The sequence below is a fragment of the Rattus norvegicus genome, chromosome 16 (genome assembly GCF_036323735.1).
Source record: "Rattus norvegicus strain BN/NHsdMcwi chromosome 16, GRCr8, whole genome shotgun sequence".
NCBI lineage: Eukaryota > Metazoa > Chordata > Mammalia > Rodentia > Muridae > Rattus > Rattus norvegicus.
The window spans coordinates 52,889,438-52,913,692 of NC_086034.1; the positions used below are offsets into that span (position 1 = coordinate 52,889,438).

The following is a 24,255-nucleotide window of genomic DNA, read 5'->3' on the forward strand; positions in this document are numbered from 1 at the left end:
TCCTAAATTTTGCCTTGGCTTTATCTTTATTTGTAGCTGATGCATTCAGTAATCTCTACCTTCTCTTTGCTCTCGTTTCAGAGCCCTGTGTATGGAAATCCACAGGAGACAGCTCAGGGCAGAAGAGTGGTCATTTCTCACAATATGGATCGAGCTCTGAAAGACGGTGAGCATGGCCTGGTTGCTGTGTAAAGCAGTCACTGTTGTCAGAGGGAATTCGTAATCTCTGGTTTATCTATCCTTCCTACAGCAGGAGGACTTTTTCACAAGTTTCTGTTTGAAGATTGGGTGCATCTGTGTTTTGGTCAAATGGAAGTGGTTTAAATGTTTACAGAGTAGAAGTTCCAGGTCCCACGAAGCTAACTAGCATAGGAGAGATTGATCTACAATATGAAGTGCACGTGTGCTGCTCTATTCGCCAACTGGTCTCATTCTAGACACTGCCTGGCGGGTGTATGTTAGGGTCGGTGGACTCAGTGCGCTCAGGAACAGATCAGTGTAAGGAGGGTCAGTGAGCGATAGCCTCTCTAGAGTGGAGAACATGCAAATGAGGTTTGCATGGAAAGGCCTTAGGAACAATTGCAAAGTACACTATGGTATCTAAATATTAATGTTCATTAATATTAACGTGGAGATGCCATGCAGTTTGAAGATCAAATTACATCTTTAATGAGTATTGAAATCAGGTTTCTAAACATTGATTTCAGTTATTAGACATGGAGAAAGCTAAGAGGGATTGGATAATACACAGATAAGTACTTTTTATTTGGCATAGTTCACAGAAATATTTAAATCTGAGGATGAGTACAACAGAAGTAGAGATGTAGTTTGAAAATTTGAATTTTTGAATTTTAAAAACTATCATTTAATATTAGTAATGTTTCTTTTAGTGATGAATATAAAATGAATATAAATGACTTTTCTAAGATTTGCTGGATTTAAAATTTGACTTTTATTATTCAAAACCTCATGGTTTTGCTGGGTGTGGCAGGGCACGCCTTTAATCCCAGCATTTGGGAGGCAGAGGCAGGCAGATCTGCATAGTAAGATTCTGTTTCTACAAAACAAAACAAAACTTTAAAACGAATTTTATTTTCGCTTATGTGTGTGCGTGTGTTGTGTGTAAGTGCAGATGTACATGTACCATGCTGTGATGTGGAAGTCGGAGGATAACTTTGGGAGTTCATTATTTTCTTCTGCCATCATGGGCCCTGGAAATTTAATTCAGGTTGTCTGACTTGCACAGTGAAATGCCTTTAATCACTGACGAATGTTGGAGGCTCTGTGCCAATTAGAAATATTTGTTTTTATTCTATGCACTTGCGTGTGAAGACCTGCATGTATGCATATGCATCACATGTGTGTCTGGTGCGTATGGAGAGCAGAAGAGGATATTCAGACTCCTGGGGCAGGATTTACAACTGTTGTGAACCAGCCGATGTGGGTGCTGGGAGCTGAACCTGGGCTCTGCCAGGGCAGCATGTACTGTAAACACCGAGCCAACTCTCTAGTTCCTGCCCCAACTGTTGATTTTTCTTCACTGCCTTAAGATCCCCTCCCCCTGCAGAATTGGTAGTTGTTGCATATAGGAAGAGTAGTCTGATAGAGTGGAATCGTCACCTGTGTGGTGCTGAGGCGAGGCTCGCTGGTTTAGAGCACTGGCTGCTCATGCAGAGGGCCTGGATTTGGTTTCCAGCACACACCGAGTGGCTCACAGCTATCTGTGTAACTAGTTTCAGAGGATCTTACACTCTCTTCTCTGACCCCCATGGGCACCACACATGCACATGGTTCACAGACAGACATGCAGCCAAACACTCATACATATAAAGTAAAAATAAAGCTTTAAAAATGTTTAAAAAATTTCACTCTACAGACTGTGTTTTAACCTTCTGTTTGAAAGCTGATTGCTGTCTCATTGTCTGCTGTGCCATGTTTTACTTGCTCACCCACTGATGGGCATTCGGGGTACTTCTATTTGGGGCCATTGTAAATGCCAAAACCATGGTGCCTTTTGAATTTTGGAAGACCTAAAAATGTCTTTGCAGTTCTTTGAGCATTACCCTTTCTTTTCTCTTGGCTGGGCCAGTTTGTTTCAGCAGCCTTTGTGTGTGTGGGCTTAGGAAAAAACTGAGGCCTTGACAGAAATAAGCGACACATTGCCCTTAGCAGTGGCTTCTTCTGAAAGGAAAGTGTCTTACAAAGCCTTTGCGTAGAAGCTTTGCCTAATTATTTGGTATTTCTTAAAGCACACTTGATGGCTTGCTTTCTTTTTTAAACTTGTTTTTTATTAATGTATCACTTATATATCTCAAGGAGATTCTGTGTGATAATTCAGTTTATTGTACGGTTGGTACTAACTTAGTCCAGCCTTTTCCATTCGGATAGTATTCTCTGTGCTACCCTGAGGTTGACGTTTTTTGGATTTTTCTCTTTTGTAGCTCAGCTTCTGTTATCTGTTAGGCAGCATTGTTAAGCAGCTCCTTAAGAATCAAAAGTCCTTTGTTCTATGTAAGATGGTTTTTGGGAAATTGAACATCACATCCTCTACCAAAATGAGAGCTGCTGGCTGCCGTAACAATAGATTTTGGAGTGCATTTACCCATTTGGCAGCAGTGAATAAGAACAGGCACAAACAGGCACAAACTAGAATCACCGTGTGAATTTATGCTGACTCTAGAACTGTGTTGGGAAAGCTGAGAGATTATAGAAGCGTTTAGAGACAGCCAGAGTGAGTGCAGTTTGTGTCTTTGCAGTATACTTTCTTTTTCTAACCCATAGCACCAGTATATTTATTTAGACCACAGTGAGGAATAGAGACTTGGTGTTGATGAAGACAGTCTGTGCTCAGGAAAGCTTAAGTGACAGCGTGTTCTCCATGACTGCAGCTGTTCACCTGCAGTTGATGTGAACCACTCAGAAAAGATGTAAAAATTATCCCGAAGCTAATTTTAACTAGATAATATTGTTCCATTTGCCTTTATAAATTTATGTCATTGCCTTTGAAATGTATCATTTAAAACAATGTAATCAAAGAGTTCAGTGAGGTCAATCGTGTGTGTGGTGCAAATATAAACATGTCCATCGGGAAGGACTGTGCAGCTCAGCGCAGGTGAGGAGTTCCTAGTGTCTTTACATACTGAATTACAAGAACAAAAAGTAGATGTCAGCCGGAACAGCAAAACCGAGCTTCACAGGCTAGAAGTGAACTGTTGGCAACCTGCTGGCAAGGGGGCGGGAACTGGTGTGGTAGAGCATGGTTGCCATGGAGACAGCCAACTGCTCTCCAATGGACTTGAGGCCCGCTTTTCAGGAGGGAAGTTAGGCTCTGAGTTCTCTTTTAAAAGATTTTAGTAAGTGGGCTGAGCGATCACACAATTGGTAAAATGTTTACCAAACAAGCATAAGGAGCTACCATTCAGATAAAAGCCAGACTCAGTGGCATACGTCTCTAATCCTTGTACCTCACTGGCTGGTGACCCTAGCTAAATCAGAAAGCTCCAGGTCCAGTAAGGTGCCCTGCCTGTGTTTAAAACAAAGTGGAGAACAAATACGGGAGACAGACACTGCCCTCTGCCCTCTACACACAGCATGGGCATATATGTATACAACTTCTTGTCCATTTTTGTGTTTGTGTGGGTCTGTATAGCTAAGCAATGTTTATTTCAGAGCATGTTCCAGTGCCAGTCACACTGCCATGTTCCCCCCCTTGTTGGTCATGCGCTAAACCTGTGACACTGAAAGCCCGCCCCCAATTAAATGTTTTCTTATAAAATCTGCCTTGGTCATGGTGTCTCTTCACAGCAGTAGAGCAGAGAGTAGGCTAGCACACTGAGCAGAACTTACTATAAAGTTACTACATCTTCTATAATTTCACTTAACTCTCTGCTACAACCTGAAATTAACTTTTAAATATCTTTGTGTGTTAATGATAGGGGGACATCCATCATCACACAGGTCTGGAGGCCAGAGGATACTTTTAGGAGCTTCTTCTCTCTTTTCGAAAACCTTGTTGAAACAGTCTCTTGTTTCTTACTTTTTTGCAGTCTTAGTTGGCCTGGTGAGTTTCTGACCAATTTTTCTGTCTCCTCCTTCTCCCTTGGTGCAAAAGTGTTGGCATTGCAGATGTGTGTCACAGCACTCAGCCGTGACCTGGGTACCAAGGATCAGACGCAGTTTGACAGGCCGGCATGGCAAGCACTTTAGCCACTGAGCATCTCCCTGACCCAGAAATTGAATCTTAACAGAAAGGAAAAGTGTTCTACTTAGTGTATGCTTAGGCTTCAGAATTATTAGTTTAAATTTATGTGGTATGAAAACTCAGTTTAGTGCTCGCTTAGGCAGCACTTGTGCTAAACTTGGAACGATACAGAGAGGTTAGCATGGCCCCTGCTCAAGGATGACACGTAAATTCGTGAAGTGATCCATACTTAAAAAGAAAAGAAAAGAAAACTTAGTTTAATACAAAAAGCAAGGGATCAACCAAACAGTGGACTCTCAACTGCGACTATTCCTTGGCATTGCAGACGAGGTCCTTAGGAGATCATCTAGGTTTTGTCATCTTAGTCGACTAGATCTGCACTGTATGACTGCCTGTTGGTCAGCTCTGTTGCTTTTATTGAGTTTGTCTATATGTTGGCTTGAGCAGAACCTCTTTCCTAGGATGTCTGTCCGTGCTGTGCCTCCTGTTGTGCTTTCTAGAGGAAGTTTACAAAGTGCTGTCTGTGGCTTATTTCTCCATATGACTGTGATTTAGAGAAGTCAGGTGAACAGTGGGAAAGGACACTGATTCTTGTTCTCTTGTCTGCCACTCTTACTGCTGTCCTTTTCTGCTCATGCACATGGGGGACCACGATGTGCAGAGAAGGACAGGAGGGTGGCCTTGCTGCCTGCACATTATCTTCCCTCTAGCCTCAGTTTCCTGACTGCTCACTTGCTGTGGAGGAACCCTGTTCTACTTGTTTGTCACTAGGAAATGAGATTATAGTCATCTTGGTCCAGTTTTCACCTTAAAGCCTTGTATCTGGCCCAGAAAATGTCTCTGCCTTCTTAATGGAATCACTCAGTTCAAGATGAGGTACAGCGACTGCAAAAGCTAACTAAGTAGCTTAACAGCGGTCTGATCAGATGTCTGGATGTTAACGTAAAAATCCTGAGAATCCTCAGAGCACATCTGTTGATGGCTTTTCCTCATGTTTGACTGTTGCTGATGTGGCCGCCGGTTCCACCTTGCATAACAGAGCTATAAGATGCTGTTTAATGAACGGTTGGAGACTGTAGTAGCATCTTCCCCGTCTTTCTCTTTGGAAGGTAATCGTTCTCAGCCAGAAGGTAACAATGAAGCCATTGGAATCACCTTTTCACTTAAGGTTTGGCGTATGTAAATGCCAACAACATTTTTATGTTTCACGTGTGGTTTTTTGTTTGTCTGTGCGGCTGTCTGTCTCTGACTATCTGTCTTCTGACTGTTAAAGACAGGGTTTCTTTAGATAGCCCTCACCGGCCTAGAACTTGCAATGTAGATCAGTCCTCCGACTCTCAGAGATCTGCCTATTCTGTCTCCCAATGGTTGGGATTAAAGGTGGGCAGTACTCTACTAGGCATAGAGTAGTGTTTGAAATAGAAAAGCTTTGAGAAATAAGTGATTTAAAAATGCCAGTAAGCTTTGCGTTCTTGAGCTGAGCAGTATTATGTGACTAAATATGTCTCCCCATGCCACTTGGAGGTGACATCATTTATGCCAGATGTCGGTTTACTGTTCAGAAGTCCTTTCTTGAGTATACTCACATTAACTTTACAGTCTTTCTGTATTAAGTAAAGTGGTGATGTCTATCACAGACAACTAGTAGACCTACGATGTGACTTTTGAGCTCCAACAACTTGAATGTTCATTTGTGATTGTTGTAACTATAAAATATGCACCAGATTTCAAAGCATGGTTTAAAAAGTAATGAAAATATTTAATTTTAAATGAGGCTACTTAATATGAAAGTATATTATATGAAAGGAATGTATTATTAATTTTACCTGTTTTTAGTCTATTAATATGGGTAGCAGAAAAATGTAAAAGCACACATACATATTTTCATGTTTCTAGTAGATGGGACTACCCTAGAACTAGAGGTAGTCTCCAAGTTGCCCAGTGCAGGTAGCTGGCCACACATGCTGACTGTGTGGTGCTGGGTTGTGGGACCGTTCTTGTATTGTTGTTCGGTATTGTTGGGGTCTTACTAGGAGACAGAATACTGAATCTCTTATGGAACTGAATGTAGCGAATCACAGTCCTGAACCATGGCTTAAGTACTAAAGGGTAAAGAACTCTACAAAGATTATAGGTAAGGAGGCAGGGTACCTTAGGATGGAATAAACGTGACAGAAGTGTCTTTTCTTCATGTGAGCTTAGGGGTCTTATTGGAGAAGCATGACCTTGGCCTAATCGGCGAGTGAGAAGATTACCCAGTGTATTAATACATAGTGTATTCTGTGTATTTCAGTACGTCAAGGGCATCAAGATCAAGACTTTACAACTAGACTGTATGAGACCTGAGACATTCCATTTTAACTTGAATCAGAGAGTCTCTTGATCCTTTCCCTTGTTCAGTGTCCTCCCCACCATGTTTAGACAATGAACTGCCTCGATGTTTGCAACTTTGACCCAGCTTTGCTCATTCCTCAGTGTTCGACTACAGTTACAGAGACTACATTCTCTCCTGGTACGGCAACCTCAGCAGAGATGATGGGCAGCTCTACCATTTGCTCTTGGATGACTTCTGGGATATTGCCAAGCAGATTCGCTACAGGCTGAGTCACGTGGATGTGGTTAAAGTTGTCTGTAATGATATTGTAAAGGCTTTGCTCACTCACTTCTGTGACCTGAAAGCTGCTACTGCCAGGTAAGTGTGTGACATGGTGTTTTAGTTAGGGTTCCATTGCTGCGAGGAGACACCATGACCAAGCAACTCTTACAACAGCAAACATGTACACGCGGCTGCTTACAGTTCAGAAGTCCAGGCCATTCTTATCATGGTAGGAAGCATGCATTGTGCAGGCAGCCGAGAGTCCTCATCTTGATCAGAAAGCAGCCAGGAGAAGACGGTGCCAACTGGTCATACTTGAGCATATGTATGAGACCTCCAAGCCTTGCCTCCACAGTGACACACTTCCTCTAACAAGGCCACACTCCTAATAGTACCACTTTCCATGGGCCAAGCGTATTCAAACTCTACAGTCAGCAAACCTTCCCTCTTCCTCATTAAAACATTCCTCATTTTGAGGAGATAAAATGAGGTAATACTTTAGAATGGTCTGCCTGCTTGACTTGGAATGTAGACATTTTGAAGAGAAATAGTCACAATGTAGTGAGAAAGTAGGTTTCTTAATTACTTTGTGACAGAAAATTGCCTTATAGATATATAGATATATATAGATATAGATTATGAGTAATTTATGCAGTATACTAATGATGAGCTAACAAGTGCCATTCTGAACTTACAATATTCTGGGTACCTAAAAATGAAACAAATACACTATTTTATAGTGTGATGTAGAATCAGTGAGCTTAGAAATTTGAGGAAGAATATAGCTCATATTTCTTTTTGTGTTTCTGTTAAGAGCTCAATTGAATCACAGTGGCCTGAAAATTATTCTTTAAAGAGAATCCCCCTGTGGGTGTATCTTTGCTTTACGCAGCACCTTTTCTTACAAGCATGCAGTGCATTCTACCCTCCCTCCCTGTGCCTGCCTACCTCGCTGTCACATCTCTACTTGGTAGTCGTTTGCTCCCCTAGAGCTTCCGTGCTGGGGAGTCATCATGATTTTATGGACTATGTGAAGAACTAGAAACCACAAATGAAAGATGGGATCTTTGTCTTCCTGAGACCTAACTCACTTTAGTATGATTCTCTCCAGCTGCATCCACAGTCCTACAATCAACACAACTTCATTCTTCACGAATGCAGTTCAGAAGTTTGCATTGTTTGTATATGCCACATTTTCTTTATCCATTACCCTGTCATTTGCCTCTAGATAGGTCCTATAGCCTAGCTATTTTAACTTTTTATTATGTTTTTAACTCTTTGCAAGTTTCCATACATTTATAAAATGTATTTTAATCAGATCCATCTACCATTACCTCTTCCCTCCCCCATGTTCCCCAGCCCATTCCTCTCAATTTTATGTCCTCCTTTTCTTTTTTGTTTTGAGATCCATTAGTGCTACCCATAAGCACGGGGTATGTGGCCATCCATTGGGGTTCAAGCAGCTTACCAGCAGCCATGTCCCCAGAGGAGAGTCACTTTTCCTCCATCCCTCAGCAGCTGTCATCTGCTGCTCCTCCAATAGAGGTGGGCTTTCACTATGAGTTGTGAGTGCAGTGGCTCTGTCATGTCTGGAAGCATTTTGTAGCTCATCCCCACGTCCACTGGCTCCTTCCTTGCCCTCCTCCCATAAGGTCCTGAGCTTTGGGTGTCGGGCAGTGGATACAAATGGCCCACAAGAGCTGAGCACTCAGTCAGTTATATTCAGCATTGTGACCAGAAATGAGTCTGCATCCACCTTCACTGCAAAGAGAAGCCTCTCTGACCGAAGTTGAGAGCAGCACAAATCTGTGGGTGTAAACAAATATTTAACAGCATGGCCATTTAGTAAAACATCAGTAGGTTCCCACCAAGACCTAAAACTTCCCTAGTCTTGGGCATCTGACCAAGTTACAGTACCAGGCACAAAAGCCTTCCTGTGGAGCAGGCCTCATAGCCAGTCTGAAAGCAGTCTGTTGTGCCCATAACTGTCATGTCAGTATCACACCAGGGTACATCTTGCCTGGAAGGTCAGACTTTGTAGCATGTGGGCCCACAGCTAGATGTAATCATTGATGTCTTTTCTCTCCCAGCAACCTGCACAGCACCTCCCAGCACTCCAAAAACTAGTCGGCAGGGAGAGTCTTCTAGTCAGGGAGGCTCGTTTCTCTATGTCCTGCTTCCAGAGTGAACGGTGGCTTCAGTGGTAGTGTCCTTTCATTGCTCTGCTGGGTAACAAAAGTAATGGTGGTAGCCTGCCTTACCCTGAGTGCGTCTGGACCCTGACAGTAGCTCAGTGAGAGGTGCCCTGAGCCTGGCAGTGAGATCTTCAATTGATGGCCGATGCCTTCGGGGAACACTGTGTCTACTTGTCAGTTATACTCAGCATTTTATCCATATTCCCCTTCAATGCATGTAGAAAATAGTGGGTTTCTCTAAGGCTTCTTCATGTAGCTAGTTTAGTCTCCCTGCCTTCTCCTCTCCCCACTTTTCCTATCTCTGCTCTAACTCTTTAACTCTGAGTATAGCCTCCACACTTTTCATATCACCAGTGTTGTGATTTTTCCTTGTGTTGGAAAATCATGTTTCTACGAAGCCTTTTTATGTACCTTTTATGTTTGTTATGCCACCCCACCCCTAATACCTCATTTCCCTCTGTCCCATCTGCTTCCATGTTTCTTCTTCTCTACTCTCATTTTACCTGTATTTTACCATTTCCCCTTCACTTAAGACACTCACCCTCAGTGGCCTGTTTCTAGTCTTCCTGGCCTGCTCCAGATCGAACACAGCAAATGATGCCAAGTACGACTGACGTGTGAGAGGGAACATATAGCACCGTCTTTCTGGGGCAGAGCGGTCACTCAATATCGTGCTTTCCAGTCTGTCCACTTACCTTCAGAGCTCACTCACTTTTACAGCAGAGTAATATCCAGTTGTGTTATATACCACAATATCCTTAAAATGCATTGGCTGATGGGCAGCTTGGTTGATTCTGTTTCTTAGCTATTGTGAATTGAGCTGCACTACAACTTAGGTGTTTTTAGGGTGCTGTGGAGAGCAGTGATGTGCATTAGGTGTGTCTAGGGTGCTGTGGAGAGCAGTGACGTGCATTAGGTGTGTTTAGGGTGCTGTGGAGAGCAGTGACGTGCATTAGGTGTGTTTAGGTGCTGTGGAGAGCAGTGATGTGCAACTGTTTGTGTTCTATGTTGACTGTAGTCATTTGGACATAGGTAAGAGTGATATGTTGTTGGGTCGTATGGTAGATCTAAGCTTAGGTTGTTTTTAAAGATATTTATTTATTTAGTGTGTGTGTGTGCATGTGCATGCGTGCACGCACACTCAGTTCTTCAGGCTTGTGTGGCAAGCACTTTTACTTGCCGAGCCATCTCCTGGGCTCTGATTTTTGTTTTTTGAGGAACCCCCACACTGACATCTTTATATTCCCACCAGCACTGTGTCAGTAGTCTGTCTGTGTCTGCTCTTGCTGCTCGCATTTCTATTACATGCTTTTCTAGTGACTGCCATTCTGACTAGGTCGAGATGGAATCTCAGTGTAGTTTTAATTTGTATCTCTCTGATACCTACTGATGTTCTGAAAACTCCGAGGAACATAATGTTAGCACTTGTGAGCTCTTAATTAGAGAATTGGTTTCATTTTGAGAAAGGTGTGTGTGTGTGTGTACCTGACTTTGGAGGACTTTGGCAGGGCTATTTCTATGCTTAGAACAAATCACTTTCCTGGGCTTGTTAGTACTTTAAATTTGCACTACGCTCTCAAGTGAGTGCAAGGATGATGAATCTGGGCCCATGGGACTTACAGAGTGTGGTCCACAGAAGTGAGTAGCTCTGCCCTTTGGGTCGTGCAGTTGTTTGGCGTGGCTCTGAGATGACGTCAAGATTGCTTATGCTTGGTTTCAGGAACGTCAGTCTTGGCTTCCTCGTGAGCTCAGGTTCTCCTCTCAGGAGCTCTGCGCTGAGTTTATCACATGATGGCCGCTGTTCTGGCCGCACACTGCCCTGGCAGTGCACTGGCCGCTAAGAGTAGCAGCTATCCGTTCTTACTCACTCAGTTTCTCCTGCTATGCTGTCTTCTCTCCCCAGGTCTGCCAGCCTTAGGCTGCTGAGGCCAAAATCCAGAGCCATTACATTCCTTCTGCGTCCCCACTGTTACCCGCTTGCTGCTCCTGCACTTTGCAAGCTGTTCCAACTGGGATGCATAGTGAGAAGTCCATTTCGGTTGTGCCTCACTTTCATAAAATGGTAGTCTTTTAGCTGTGATAACTGATGGTATTTTTTCCTGTAACACTTTTATTTAAATGTCATTTGAGACTAATTCAATTTTATCATCTTATTACTTAGGCACAGTCTGTCAGAAAAACATTACCATAGGACCATGATCCTTAGAATTATTTATCTGAGCATAGCCCTATAATCTTTAAAGCTACCAAACTTCAAGCAAACTGCTTTTGTTCATGTGGTCCACATCTAGTGGTGTGCTGTAGCCACCCTGCACTGGCAGGTGACAGATGATGGCATAGCCCCTCACAATTCAGGCCATTTACTCTGTGGGATGGGGAAATACTTCCACTCGGAATTCTGTCCTGTGGAAAACTGATTGCCAGCCTCGCTTATTGTTTCCATTACATTCATCAGTATTTATAACTTCAGATATTTAAGCCAAGATGCTTTTCAAGTACAAGTTTACATTGTGTTCTCTTTGGAAAATCCTGCTAGTGATTTTGGAAATCCACTTGTGAGTGAAAAGAGAAAAATGACATTTTACGTGGTAGCAAAATAACAATGAACGCAGCGTTGGCCTTGCAGGTCCCCTAAAGGGACAAGGGGAGCCTCTCCTGCACCTGCTGTGTGTTGTGAAACTACCTTCTGGCAGACAGTGTGTGTGGTTAGAAAGTGAAACAGGATCCTTAGGCCCTCCCTGTGGTCTTGGCAGCTTATGTCCTCCTTTAGGCCTTGGAGTTTTTTCAGTGTGTAGTTTCTGTGGTGCCCATCAGCAAAAGTATCCCAGGGTTCTGCCCAGCTAGCAGTCACCAAAGTCTCACTGGAATTCATAGGGGCTTGTTTCAAAGTGCTCAAGTTACACTCATTAGAGGACAGTATTTTAAATGTTTATTTCAGCTAGAAGAAATAGATTTAGGAGAAAGGGACACATGGTTAGAGAAACCTAGTGTGTTTATGAATATCTGATCTCAACATAAGAGTATGTCTTTTCCTGAGGTGTGTACGCGCTTCTGAGAGCTGCTGTAGGAGACGAGGTCAGCGCCGTCGTAAGAGAAGCATGAGAATGGTGGAGAGGACAGAGTCTCTGCTAGAAGTGCTGACCCTTCAGGCTTGGAGGGCTTTTCAGTTTATTTCATTGCCTTTCCCTGCATCCCAGACTGGCTTCCAGTGAACCATGTAGCTGAACTTCTCACCTCTCGCCTCACCTCTGAAGTTACAGGTGTATGCCGCCACCTCAGTTTAGCTGTGTTGGGTAGCGACCCCTGGTAACCTCTGAACCAGCTGAGCTACAGGCCCCTCGTTTTCCATTCCTTGTTGCCTTAGTTGATGATAAAAATGTAGGGAAAAAATGAAGAGAGATCTCTACCCGTATTCTCTACAGTTGCAGATGCTTGAAAGAGTGGCAGTTACTACTAGCACTGCTCATCTGGGTGGTTTGTTCTGGAGAACAACTGTTACCGATGTAGCATTATAAAAAGCACACAGTCAGACGCACACAGTGAGCGTCATGCCTGTCTGGCAGCTCTGGGTTCTTGTCCTGTAAATCTCACTGGTGGACAGGTCTCTGTGGGCTGCAAACTGATGTGGGTGCCTGGGAAGCCCACCCTTGAGTTGGTGACTGTCAGGAAAATAGTTAATTGCAGTAATAAAGGAAAGGCATCCTTTGCCTGGCTGCTAGGTGGTGGTTGAAGGCAGGTTTCCAGTCAGCCAGTGCTTATTTCTAGCCTGCCAGTCTGCTGCTGCTGTAAGCCAGTCCAGCTCACATTTAAAGCCTGCTCTGCCTCCTCGTCCTTTGTCCTGTCTGTCTTGTCTCGGTGTGGTTCAGAAAGTCTAAGAAAGATTGCCTTTATACTTTTAATCCAATAGCATTTTTAAAATTTTAACTCTCCTTACAATCTATGTTTTGTGTGCTTGTGAAACATGGGCTTCTTATTTGAGGGAACGTCTTTATTCACATATTTTCTTTCTTTACTTCTGCCGTGTTTTCCCCTGTGCCTTTCAACCTCGGACTATAGTGTAGCCTAGCACAGACCCGAGAGGGAGACAGGTGGAACAAGAGCTGGTTCCCCCATTTATCACTTCCGTGACTTTGTTCATCCCTACTGTCTCAGATCTTCATTTCTTCGCCTGTACAATGGTAGTGCTCATCTCTCCCTCTTGGTGTGGGTGGGAGGGTCAGCTCATACTGTACCTGTGAACCATATCAAAGTTACTGACCTCGTCCCTATTCAAGGAGTGAGGACTAGAGGTACTAGTAAGGACTGCAGTGGTTGGCCAACACCACCAGAGGCAGGATGCTGCAGTTGGTTACAGCTCACCAGAAGCTGGGTGGACTTGCTCACCCCTCGTGGCCATGCTTTGTGAGCCCTCTCTGTTCACAAACAGTACCAATACTCACCTCCTAAAGGTGTCACTGAGGTGAGTGTCCTGCAGAGTTTTCAGAGAGTCTACGGGAATCAGGTGGGAAGTGGTTTGTACAGTGAGCATATTGGGCCAGCCCTCTCTGGTGTTGGTTTCTTAGTTTTTCCCTAACTCAGCTATTAGGAAGGAGGGAGATTTGTGACACTTTTATGAACATTCAGGGCCCAGCTGATGCATAGGCTGAGTATTATCTAAAGAGGCTTCTCTTGTAAAAGTAGATGTTTTTGCTGTCTTCCCCCAACAAGTACCAACCAAATGTGTATTTGAAGGATTAGCTGTTCCGGGGCTTGAGAGGTCCGAGGAATAGCATCTCAGTCTTACTGTATGGAAACAGTGGCTCCAGCTAGCTTAAAATGAATGGAGATACCTGCAGGGTCCCACCACACCCAGGCTCTCAAGCAGAGTTAATGCTTTACTATTGAGCTGCAGCCCCAGGCCACTCCTTTATTTTAAAAAAAAATTTAAAGAGGATCTTAATAAGTTATGAAGGCTGGCATTGACTTCATTCTGTGGCCCTGGCAGGCCTTGAACTCACAATTGTAGGCGTGGTATCATATCTTGTTGGTTGGCTGTTTTGTGTTTTTAAAAGACAGGATCTTACAGCCTAAAGTGAATCAGAACTACCTCCTGAGTACTGGTATAGCGCACCACCGTGCTTTCCTTCAGATACCGTTTAAAAAGTCAGCATGGAGACCAGAATGTAGACTATCTAGGATGCATGTAGCCTGCATCTGTTTCAAAGGCAGCCTATAAATGGGGCACAGCAGTGCATATCTGTAGTCCCAGCACTGGGAGACAGAGGCGGGAGGACCAGGACTTGAGTGTTATTCTAATGCTGCACAACAAATTCAAGGTTAGCCTGGGCTACAAGAACCCTGTCAAAAGTAAATCAATAAAAATAAACATCAGCAGAGGTGCTCATATAGAAAGCCTTACTCAGAAAATGTCTTCACGTCACTGGCTTTGCACATTACGACAGAATTCTTCTGGGTTATTACAGCAGGCAGAGAAGGAAATTGTTCTTTTTTTTGGTGTACATCTTCCAGTTAGTTCACTCTCTAGTGTAAGAAGTCACAGTGGACTCTTGAGAGGCAGGAATTGTAAAGATACCAATGTGCACTTCATGATTCACTTCCTGTGTAGCCCTTACTGTGTTCTGTACTCTAGAGCATTTGCTCAGTATCGGCCTCTTGTTACTATAGAATCTTTGTCACATATCTGCAGTAATACATAGTAGGAAAATTACCACTCCAAGATGCCAAAGAAAAGAAAAGGTTAGACTGATCTTTCTGCTACTCTTCACTCTTCTGAGTCCTCCACAATAGTGGTTCTGGGGTGACCTAGTGCTGACAGGGACCCATACCACGGCTGCAAAGTACCTGGGAGCCTCACCCATGTGATTTGCATCGCTTTGGGAGCATTAAGCAACAGACTCTTTCTCCATAGAATTAATCCAGACTTATTATCCTACAATTTCTTCATAAAAAAAGTGGCTCATGATACTTTATGCTTTGTTAGTTTTAAAAATGACGCTGTGAATCACATTTGAGACAAATTGTTTCTCCTCTATTTGGGAGGGTGCCGTCTTCCATCAAGTGCACAGCTCCATGCGGGTGTGCATGGAGTGGGGAGGGAGAAAGGAACGTCTACCTAGCCAGCAACATCAGCTGAGTCAGTCCCTGTGGTCAGTGGCTGACAGATGCCAAAGCCTGATTGCTTTCACATCCAACCTTTAATCTTCGCACTCAGGAGGAAGAGGCAGATGCATCTCTGAGTTTGAGGCCAGCCTGGTCTACAGAATGAGTTCCAGGCTGGCAAATAAATAAGCAAACACAAGCAAACAAACAATAAATGAGATTCATCTGGAAACTTGAAGGTTGTTTAGTTAAAGAAATGTACATACCATTTTGAATTGTTACTAATGTTTGGAAGTTCTTATGACCTTTCATACTACTAAAGGTAGTTATCATGGTTGCCTTTGAAAGTACAGGGAGGCCACATTGTTTTCTGTTGTTGTGGTAAACACTGACCAACAGCAACTTGGAGGAGTGGTTTATTTGGTTTACACTTCCTGAACTCAGTTTGAGGGAAGTCAGGCCAGGAGCTCAAGAAAGACCTCAAAGCAGAAACTGAAGCAGACACCATGGAGGAACACATTTTAATGTCTGGCTCTCCAAGACTGGCTCAGCTTGCTGTCTTATACACTCCAGGATCACCTGCTCAGGGTAGGCATGGCACATTTGCTCCATTGACTGGAGATAGAGCGTAGTAGTTAGAGCCCTTGTGGCTCTTCCAAAGGACCCGGTTTGATTCCCAGCTCATGGAGACTCGCAACCATCTACAACTTCAGTGCCAGGAGATCCAACACCTTTTCCTGGTCTTCTAGAGTACCAGGCATGCATGTGGTGCACAGACATAAACACAAGCAAAGTATCCACAAACCTAACATGAAAGTAACTTTAGAAGTAGAAAAGGAAGGACAGAAGGATGGAAGGATAGATAGATGGAGGGAGGGAGGGAGGGAGGGAGGGAAGGAAGAAGGGAAGGGAAGGCAAACCCTCACTTAGCTACCCTCTTCCTGGGTGACTCTAATTGTGCCATGTTTACCAAAACTAACGATGACATCATACATTCATTCACTGCAGCACAGGCTGTCCAGATCAATCCATGTTTAAGGAAAGTATTGATTATTGGAACTTCTGAGGAGGCAGCAGTTATTAAAATCAATGTGTTGCTCATTTGGATTTTTTTTACCTAATAATATGTAATTGAATTGTTTCTGAACATCTCTCTCTCCTCCTCCTTTTCTCTTCCTCCCTCTCTCTCTCCCTCCCTCTCTCCCTTCCTCCCTATCTATCCTTTTATTTAAATTTTTTAATCTTTTTTACAGTCCAGTCTTTATTCCCCTCTCAGTCTGCCCTCTGACTGTTCCTCATACTATACCTCATCCTATACCTCCCCCCCCACCCCCTCCCCTGTCTCCAAGAGGATGTTCCCATCCCCCCACCCCCACCTCACCAGACCTCTCCATTCCCTGGGGCCTCCACAGTCTTGCCAGGGTTAGGTGCATTTCTCTTACTGAGTCCAGACAAGGCAATCCACTGCTGTATGTGTGCTGGAGGCCTCATATCAGCTAGTGTATGCTGCCTGGTTGGTGGCTCAGTGTCTGAGAGGTCTCAGGGGTCTGGGTTAGTTGAGACTGCCGGTCTTCCTATGGGGTCACCCTCCTCCTCAACTTCTTCCAGCCTTTCCCTAATTCAACCACAAGGCTCACTATTCTGGGTCAGAGTTTTTGGCTGTGGGATAGTAACCCCACCCCTCCACTTGATGTTCTGTCTTTCTATTCTTTCAGACATGAAGAACAGCCAAGGCCTTTTGTGTTGCATGCATGCTTGAAGGACTCACACGATGAAGTAAGATTCCTTCAAACGTGTTCTCAGGTTCTGGTGTTTTGCCTTCTCCCTTCGAAGGATATCCAGTCTCTCAGCTTACGTACAATGCTCGCAGAGATTCTCACAACAAAAGGTAGACCACCAAATTAATCAAATTAATTAAATTAATTAAAATTAATACCACCAATGTGATGACTGTTTAAACAAATGTGCTATATCCTATGATTATATTTCATAGAGCATTGTGCAGATCTTATGTATTGCAGACCATGTGGGTTGTAAGGGAGTTTAGACATTTCACATTCTCCTCTCACATAGCTTTGGCCATACTTGGTTTGAAACGTTTTTATCTGTATTTAAAAATTCATATCTATATTGCTGATGCCATTAATTTTGACATAGGAAAAAGCCACTCTTCATGTATGTATGAGACATACTCATTTGGAATAGATTTTGAGTTATCTAGGCCAGTAGAAATACATTAAGAATACCCACACATATACACAGAATCTCTCTCAACGTTCACTTATACTTTTTCTTTAAGTTTCATTGGTAGTGTTGCTTTTGTGAACTTTTAATAAACATTAAGTACTATATTATAGCATAATGAATGTTTAAAATTATTTGTACAGCTAAATATTAATAATAATAAGAACTGGAGGAGCGGCAGGGAGATGGCTGTGGTTAAAACACTTGATGTACAAGAATGAGGACTGCAGGTTGTCAAAGCCAGGTGTGTCAGCACACTTCTTAACCCTAGTGCTGGGGCACAAGACACCGTATCCTAGGGGCTCGCTGGCCAGCCAGTCTAGCCAAAATAGAGCTCCAGGTTCAGGGAGAGATGCTGTCTCCAAAGAGTACTTGGGCAAAGAGTGATGGAGAACACTGGATGTTGACCTCTAGCCACCCCATGCACTCATACATTCACTATAAGGGGAGTGGGCGTGCATACAGACATGTGGAAGAAAAATGACTTAACTACAAATAGTGATTAAACACCCCTCTATATGATGAGGATGAGGATGAGGATGAGGATGAGGATGAGGATGATGATGATGATGATGATGGCGGTGGCGGTGATGATGATGGTGATGATGATGATGGCAGTGATGATGATTACGGGGATGGTGATGGTGACAATGCCTCCCTTATTTGTACTCATCACTGTGACTTACTAACCACAGACAAAAGGGCACTATAAACTTAGGACAGTGGGTTTGTGATGGTGTTCCTGACTTAACTTCCTCCCCAATGCCTGCTTTGAACAGTTGGGGGAATGTCGACATTCATGTTTTTGTAGACTAAACTGGTGAAAACATAATGAACTTTACAAAAATGAGGAAAAATCAGAGTTCCCTTAGCAATGTGAGTTCCAGAGGCTTCCTTCCATTGTCTTTTCACTTTTATTCAAGTAAGCACTGACTGTCTACACTGACTTACCCAGAGGGAGACAGGCAGCTCCCTGTGTGTGTGTGTGCACACGTGTGCACACACGTGCCTGTGTGGACACACACTGTAAAATGCTCACTGATGATAATTCCCCCCATCTGGCTTGTGGACAGTGTTTCCCACATACATTTTCACTTGTGTGGTATGGAATTCATTATTTAGAGAGGAATTTATTTTTCAGTGGCACTTTCTTTTCCTCCCCTAGTCTTGAAGCCGGTGGTGGAATTGCTGAGTAACCCTGATTACATTAACCAGATGCTTCTGGCGCAGTTGGAGTATAGGGAGCAGATGAGTGGACATCACAAGAGAGCCTACACGTACGCTCCTTCTTACGAGGAGTTCATCAAGCTCATCAACAGCAACTCTGACGTGGAGTTCCTGAAGCAGCTCAGGTACTTCACCTGCCATTACAGCACAGGAGGACACCAGCTGTCATCCCTCGCCTGGCTAGGCCGTGTGTGTGTGTGTGTGTGTGTGTGTGTGTGTGTGTGTGTGTGTGTGTGTGAGAGAGAGAGAGAGAGAGAGAGAGAGAGAGAGAGAGAGAGAGAGAGAGATCAGTAGTTAATGAGAATGTTCTTTTCAGGGAACTGGCAATAAAGGCAGTTCATAATTTTCTTACTTTGTGACAAGTGCATTTGTTCAGCTTCTCTTCAATAGTGGAATTGAATTAATTTTTTAAAGCATTAGGTTTTAGGTAATAACAGCTTGAAAACTCTTCTGCTATTAAAAGGACCTGCATAGCTGCTCAGAAGCCTGCATTTAAAGGAGAGCATGGTTTTTCCTCATTCTTCTTCCTTCCCTTCCCTTCCTTCCCTTCCTTCCCTTTCTTCCCTTCCCTCCCTTCTTTCCTTCCCTCCCTCCTTCCCTCCCTCCCTCCCTCCCTTCTTTCCTTCCTTCCTTCCTTCCTTCCTTCCTTCCTTCCTTCCTTCCTTCCTTCCTTCCTTCCTGTCTCTGTCTCCCATTACTGTTTTGTTCCCCTTTCTAAGTGAGATTCAAACATCCTCACTTGGACTGTCCTTCTTGTTTAACTTCTTTGGGTCTGCGGGGTGTGTCAAGTGTTTGTAAGTATGTGGGTTTATTTCTGGGTCTTTGATTCAGTTCCATTGATCCAGCTGTCTGTTTCTTTACCAATACCATGCAGTCTTTGTTACTATTAATCTGCAGCACTGCTTGAGGTCAAGGATGGTGATGCCTCCAGCAGTTCTTTAACTGTTTAGGATGGTTTTTGACTATCCTGGGTTTCTTGTTTTTCCATATGAAGTTGCGAATTGTTTTTTCAAGATCTGTGAAGAGCTGTGTTGAAATTTTGATGGAGATTACATTGATTAGATTACAAATAGATTGCTTTTGGTAAGGTGGACATTTTCATTATATTAATCCTACTGTTCCATGAGCACAGGAGATCTTTCCATTTGATAACTTCCTGGATTTCTTTCTTCTGGGACTTGAGTTCTAGTCATATAGTTCTTTCACTTGCTTGGTTAGTTACACCAAGGTATTTTATGTTATTTGTGGCTATTCTGAAGGGTACTGATTCTCTAACTTCTTTCTCAGCCCATTTATTGCTTGTATAGAAGAGACTACTAATTTCTTTGAGTTAATTTTGTATCCAGCCGCTTTGCTGAAAGTGTTTATTAGCTATAAGATTTCTTTAGGAGAAGTTTTGGGGCCCCTTATGCACAGACATGCCTGTAGAGGTGCAGTAGGCTTCCAGACACCAAACACATTGGACCAGGAAAGAAAATTCTCCTGTTATACAATAATAAAAACACTAAATATACAGAACAAAGAATTTTAAAAGAAGCAAGGAGAAGGGGGCAAGTAATATACAAAGACAGACCTATTAGAATTACATCTGATTTCTCATCTGAGACTCTAAAAGCTAGAAGGGCCTGGGCAGAGCTTGCAGACCCTAAGAGACCATAGATGTCAGCCCAGACTACTAAACTTTCAATCATCATCGATGGAGAAACCAAGATACTCCATGATATAACCAAATTCAAAAAATACCTTTCTACTCATCCAGCCTTACAGAGGTATCCTGTAAGGAAAACACTGACCCAATGAGGCTAACTATATTCAAGAAACAAGAAATAAATAATTTCACACCATTAAAAATCAACAGAAACACACACATTCAACCAACACAACATCAAAATAAAGGAAGTAACAATCATTGGTAATATCTCTCAACATCAGTTGACTCAACCCTCCCCCCCAATAAAAAGTCACAGGCTAACAGAATGGATGCATAAACAGAATCCATCATTCTGCTATATACAAGACACACACCTCAGCAACAAAGACAGTAATTAGCTCAGTATAAAGGGCGAGAAAAGATTTTCCAAGCAAATGGACCCAAGAAACAAGCTGGAGTAGCCATTCTAATATCTAATAAAATAGACTTAACAACTGAAAGTAATCAAACAATACAGGGAAGAACAACTCATACTCATTAAAGGAAAAATATACCAAGAGGACATCTCAATTCTGAGCATCTGTGCTGCAGATGTAAAGGCACTCATATTTGTAAAAGAAGCATCACTAAAGCTTAAATCATACACTGAACCCCACACTTTAATAGTGGGATAACTTAACAGCCACTCTCACCAATGGTCAGTCATTGAGACAGAAACTAAACAGGGCAATAATGAAACTAACAAAGGTTATGATTCAAATGGATCTAAAAGATATATAAAGAACCTTTAACCCGAACACAAAAGAATGTACCTTCTTCTCAGTACCTCACAGAACCTTCTCCAAAATTGACCATACAGTCGGTCGTGAAGCAAACTTCAATAGATACAAGAAGATTGAAATAACCCCATTCATCTTACCAGGTCACCATGGATTAAAGCTAGACTTCAACAACAACAGAAACAACTGAAAGCCTTCAAACTCACAGAAACTGAACTACTCTCTACTCAATGACCACTGGAACAGGGAAGAGATAAAGAAATTAAAGACTTTCTAGAACTTAATTAAAACGAAAGTACAATATATCCAAACTTATGGGACACTGTGAAAGCAGTGTTAAGTAAGAGGAAAGTTCATAGCACTCAGTGCCCTCATAAAGAAATTGGAGAGTTCTCATATTAATGAATTAAAAGTACATCTGAAGGCTGTAGAAAAAGAAAAAAAGAAGCAGACACAGGAAGAGTATATTAAAGAAATAATGAAACTAGGGACTGAGATGAATCAATTAGAAACAAAGAATCAACTAAACCAAGAGCTGGTTCTTTGAGAAAATCAACAAGAGAGACAAGGCCTTTGCCAATCTAACTAAAAGGCAGAGAGACATTACCCAAATTAACAAAATCAGAACTTGAGAAAGGAGACATAACAATGGACACGGAGAAAATTCAAAGAACCATTAAGTTTTACTTCAAAAGCTTGCATTCCACAAAATTGGAACATTTAAATGAAATGGATGATTTCCTACACAGATACAAATTGCCAAAGCTAGCCACAGTTAGGTAAAGCATCTGAATCGTGATGTAACCCTTAAGGAGGTAGAAGCAGTCATTTAAAAAAAAATCCCAACCAAAAGGAGCCCTGGGCCCGATGGTTTAGTGGAGAATTCTGCCAGACCTTCAAAGAGCTTATGCCAGTATTCCTCAAACCATTCCACAAAACAGAAACAGAAGGAACACTGCCAGGCCCATTCTATGAGGCCACAGTCACCCTGATACCTAAATGACACAAAGACTCAACAAAAAGAATTTCAGGGGGCTGGAGAGACTGCTCTTCCAGAGGTTCTGAGTTCAATTCCCAGCAACCACATGGTGGCTCACAACTATCTATAATAAGATCCAATGGCTTCTTCTGGTGTGTCTGAAAACAGCTCTGTGTACTGTCTCAATAAATAGAGAGGAGGGTGGGAGGGAGAGAGAGAATATGAATCAGATCGTAGAAAGAAAAAAGATGAATATTGATGCAGAAAACTCAATAAAATACTTGCAAACTGAATCCAAGAACACCTCAAAGACATCATCTGCCACGAATAAGTAGACTGCATCCCAGGGTTGCAGGGGTGGCTCAGTATACAAAAATCCATCAACACAACCCATCATATAAACAAACTGAGAGAAAAACCACATGATCAGCTCACTAGATGCTAAAAAAGTGTTTGATAAAATCCAACAGACCTTCCTAATAAAAGTCTTGGAGAGAGCAGGGATACCAGGGGCACACCTAAACACAATGAAGGCAATAGACAGCAAGCCAATAGCCAACATTAAATTGAATGGAGAGAAACTTAAAGTAACCAGTATAATCAGGGAAAAGAGAAGGCTGTCCATCCTCCCCTTATCTATCCAAGGTAGGACTTAAAGTCCTAGCTACAGCAATAAGACAGCTAAAGTGATAAAGGGGATGCAAGTTGAGAAGAGAGAAGTCAAAATATCACTATGGGCAGATGATAAGGTAGCATACCCATGTAACCCTGGAGGGGCTAGATAATGGTCCTGTGAGTAAAACGCGTGTGTACACGTGTAAGAATGGAGGTTGGATCCCCAGCACCCATATAACATCTGAGTGGCCATGGCAGCTAAGCTGAAGTCTCCAGAGGCAGCATGCCGAGGGCAGAGACTGGGAATTGTTAAGCAAGCAGGATGGCCAGGTCATCCACAGTGATGAGCCCTGGGCTTAGGGAGAGAGCCTACCTCAGCATATGACATGGGGAGAAATTGAGAAAAAACCTGACATCAACCTTGGGCTTCCACTTGAAGACGTGAACATGTATGCTCCCACACACGAACACACATATAGACAAACATACCTAACATTAAAAATATATGCATGAAAATGCCACAGAGAAAACTATTTTGAATGATAACAAAAATTAATTAAAAATCATTTTGTTTTGTTTTGTTTTCCTTGAAGACTGGCATATCTACTGTGGGGGCACAGGAATCCAGAATTGTTTCTAGTCCTTTCAGCAAGCTTGGCAAAGAATGATGGGAGAAAATACTGTTGCATGCATTTTTCTTAATGATAGTTGTATGCATCAAGAGTTACCTTCTGTCTGTTACGTCTGTCTTCTCCTGGAGCTATGACATAGCTCTCTGGGCTTCGTTGCACAGAATTTCAGTCAGTCATTCTTACATGTGCTGGGGATCTTTTGTCTGTGAGGGATGAAGCTTAACCTGGGAACAGAGCAGGGACTAACCTTTGTTCTCTGCATCTTGTACAGACGATCTGCAAAGATCACCCAGCATGATTGTAAGAGCAGGGACCTCTCCCTTTGCTTCAAAATGTACATAATGTTATGCACATGATCTCTCTACTTGGTTAATTATCGTTTGATATAAAATGTCTCTCCACTTAAGGAGCAGGTCCTCTTACTGTTGCCAACTGTCCAAATCCCTATTCATTAGATGCTTTGTCTAGTTGACAGTGCTGAGACTTTCTGACCTGCGACTCTAATGGAGCTGCTTTCTTTGATCATAATGGGAACTCTTCAGCTGTCTTTCTGGTACAATAGAGTACTCTGCTGTCTGACTTTATTAGTGTTTAGGCCACTGTATAAATACTAGTCTCATCCAGACTGAAGAACGCTGCCTCAGGCAGGGAGTATGCTCTATTTAGGCTAAGCAGCTGATGAAATCATTTAGTTTTATGTATCACGTATTTGGGAGATGATGCATATTTCCTGAAGGAAATAAAGCCATTTGATTCTTTTAGGCTAGAGTGCATTTAAAAGATGAAGTAAATTAAACCCTTTGAATGGTATTTATAGTTTGGGGATAATTTGGTTATTATGCTTTTAGAATGTTATTAGGATATTCCCATGAAATTATTAGAGCTAGAGACACTTCTTTCCAGTGCACTGAACTAGTAACCTTTAACATTGGCTGTATTCCAGACTCATTTGAGCTTTACTAAATGACAGTCCGAGCTTTACTAAAATCCCTCTGTCCTTAGAGCTCTTCCTTTCCATGTCCTCTAGGATCCAGGAA

General features: G+C 42.7%; 1 protein-coding gene and 1 non-coding gene across 5 annotated transcripts in view; both read left to right on the top strand.

Moving 5' to 3' along the window:
* Positions 1-24,255, top strand: part of Snx25 (sorting nexin 25) — a 103,927-nt gene that overhangs the window by 22,336 nt on the left and 57,336 nt on the right. For 3 of the 4 annotated variants that reach the window (XM_224863.9, XM_006253168.4, XM_063275974.1), the window contains exons 2-5: positions 82-166; positions 6,677-6,893; positions 16,807-16,979; positions 18,501-18,687. In XM_224863.9, the coding sequence (XP_224863.6) occupies positions 82-166; positions 6,677-6,893; positions 16,807-16,979; positions 18,501-18,687 (662 nt within the window). Of the gene's footprint in view, positions 1-81; positions 167-6,676; positions 6,894-16,806; positions 16,980-18,500; positions 18,688-24,255 lie in introns of those variants that run through there. The other variant, XM_039094893.2, reaches the window with a different exon arrangement.
* On the top strand, positions 4,329-4,434 carry LOC120097653 (U6 spliceosomal RNA). Its single transcript, XR_005495201.1, has one exon. It is a non-coding gene; the product is annotated as a U6 spliceosomal RNA (small nuclear RNA).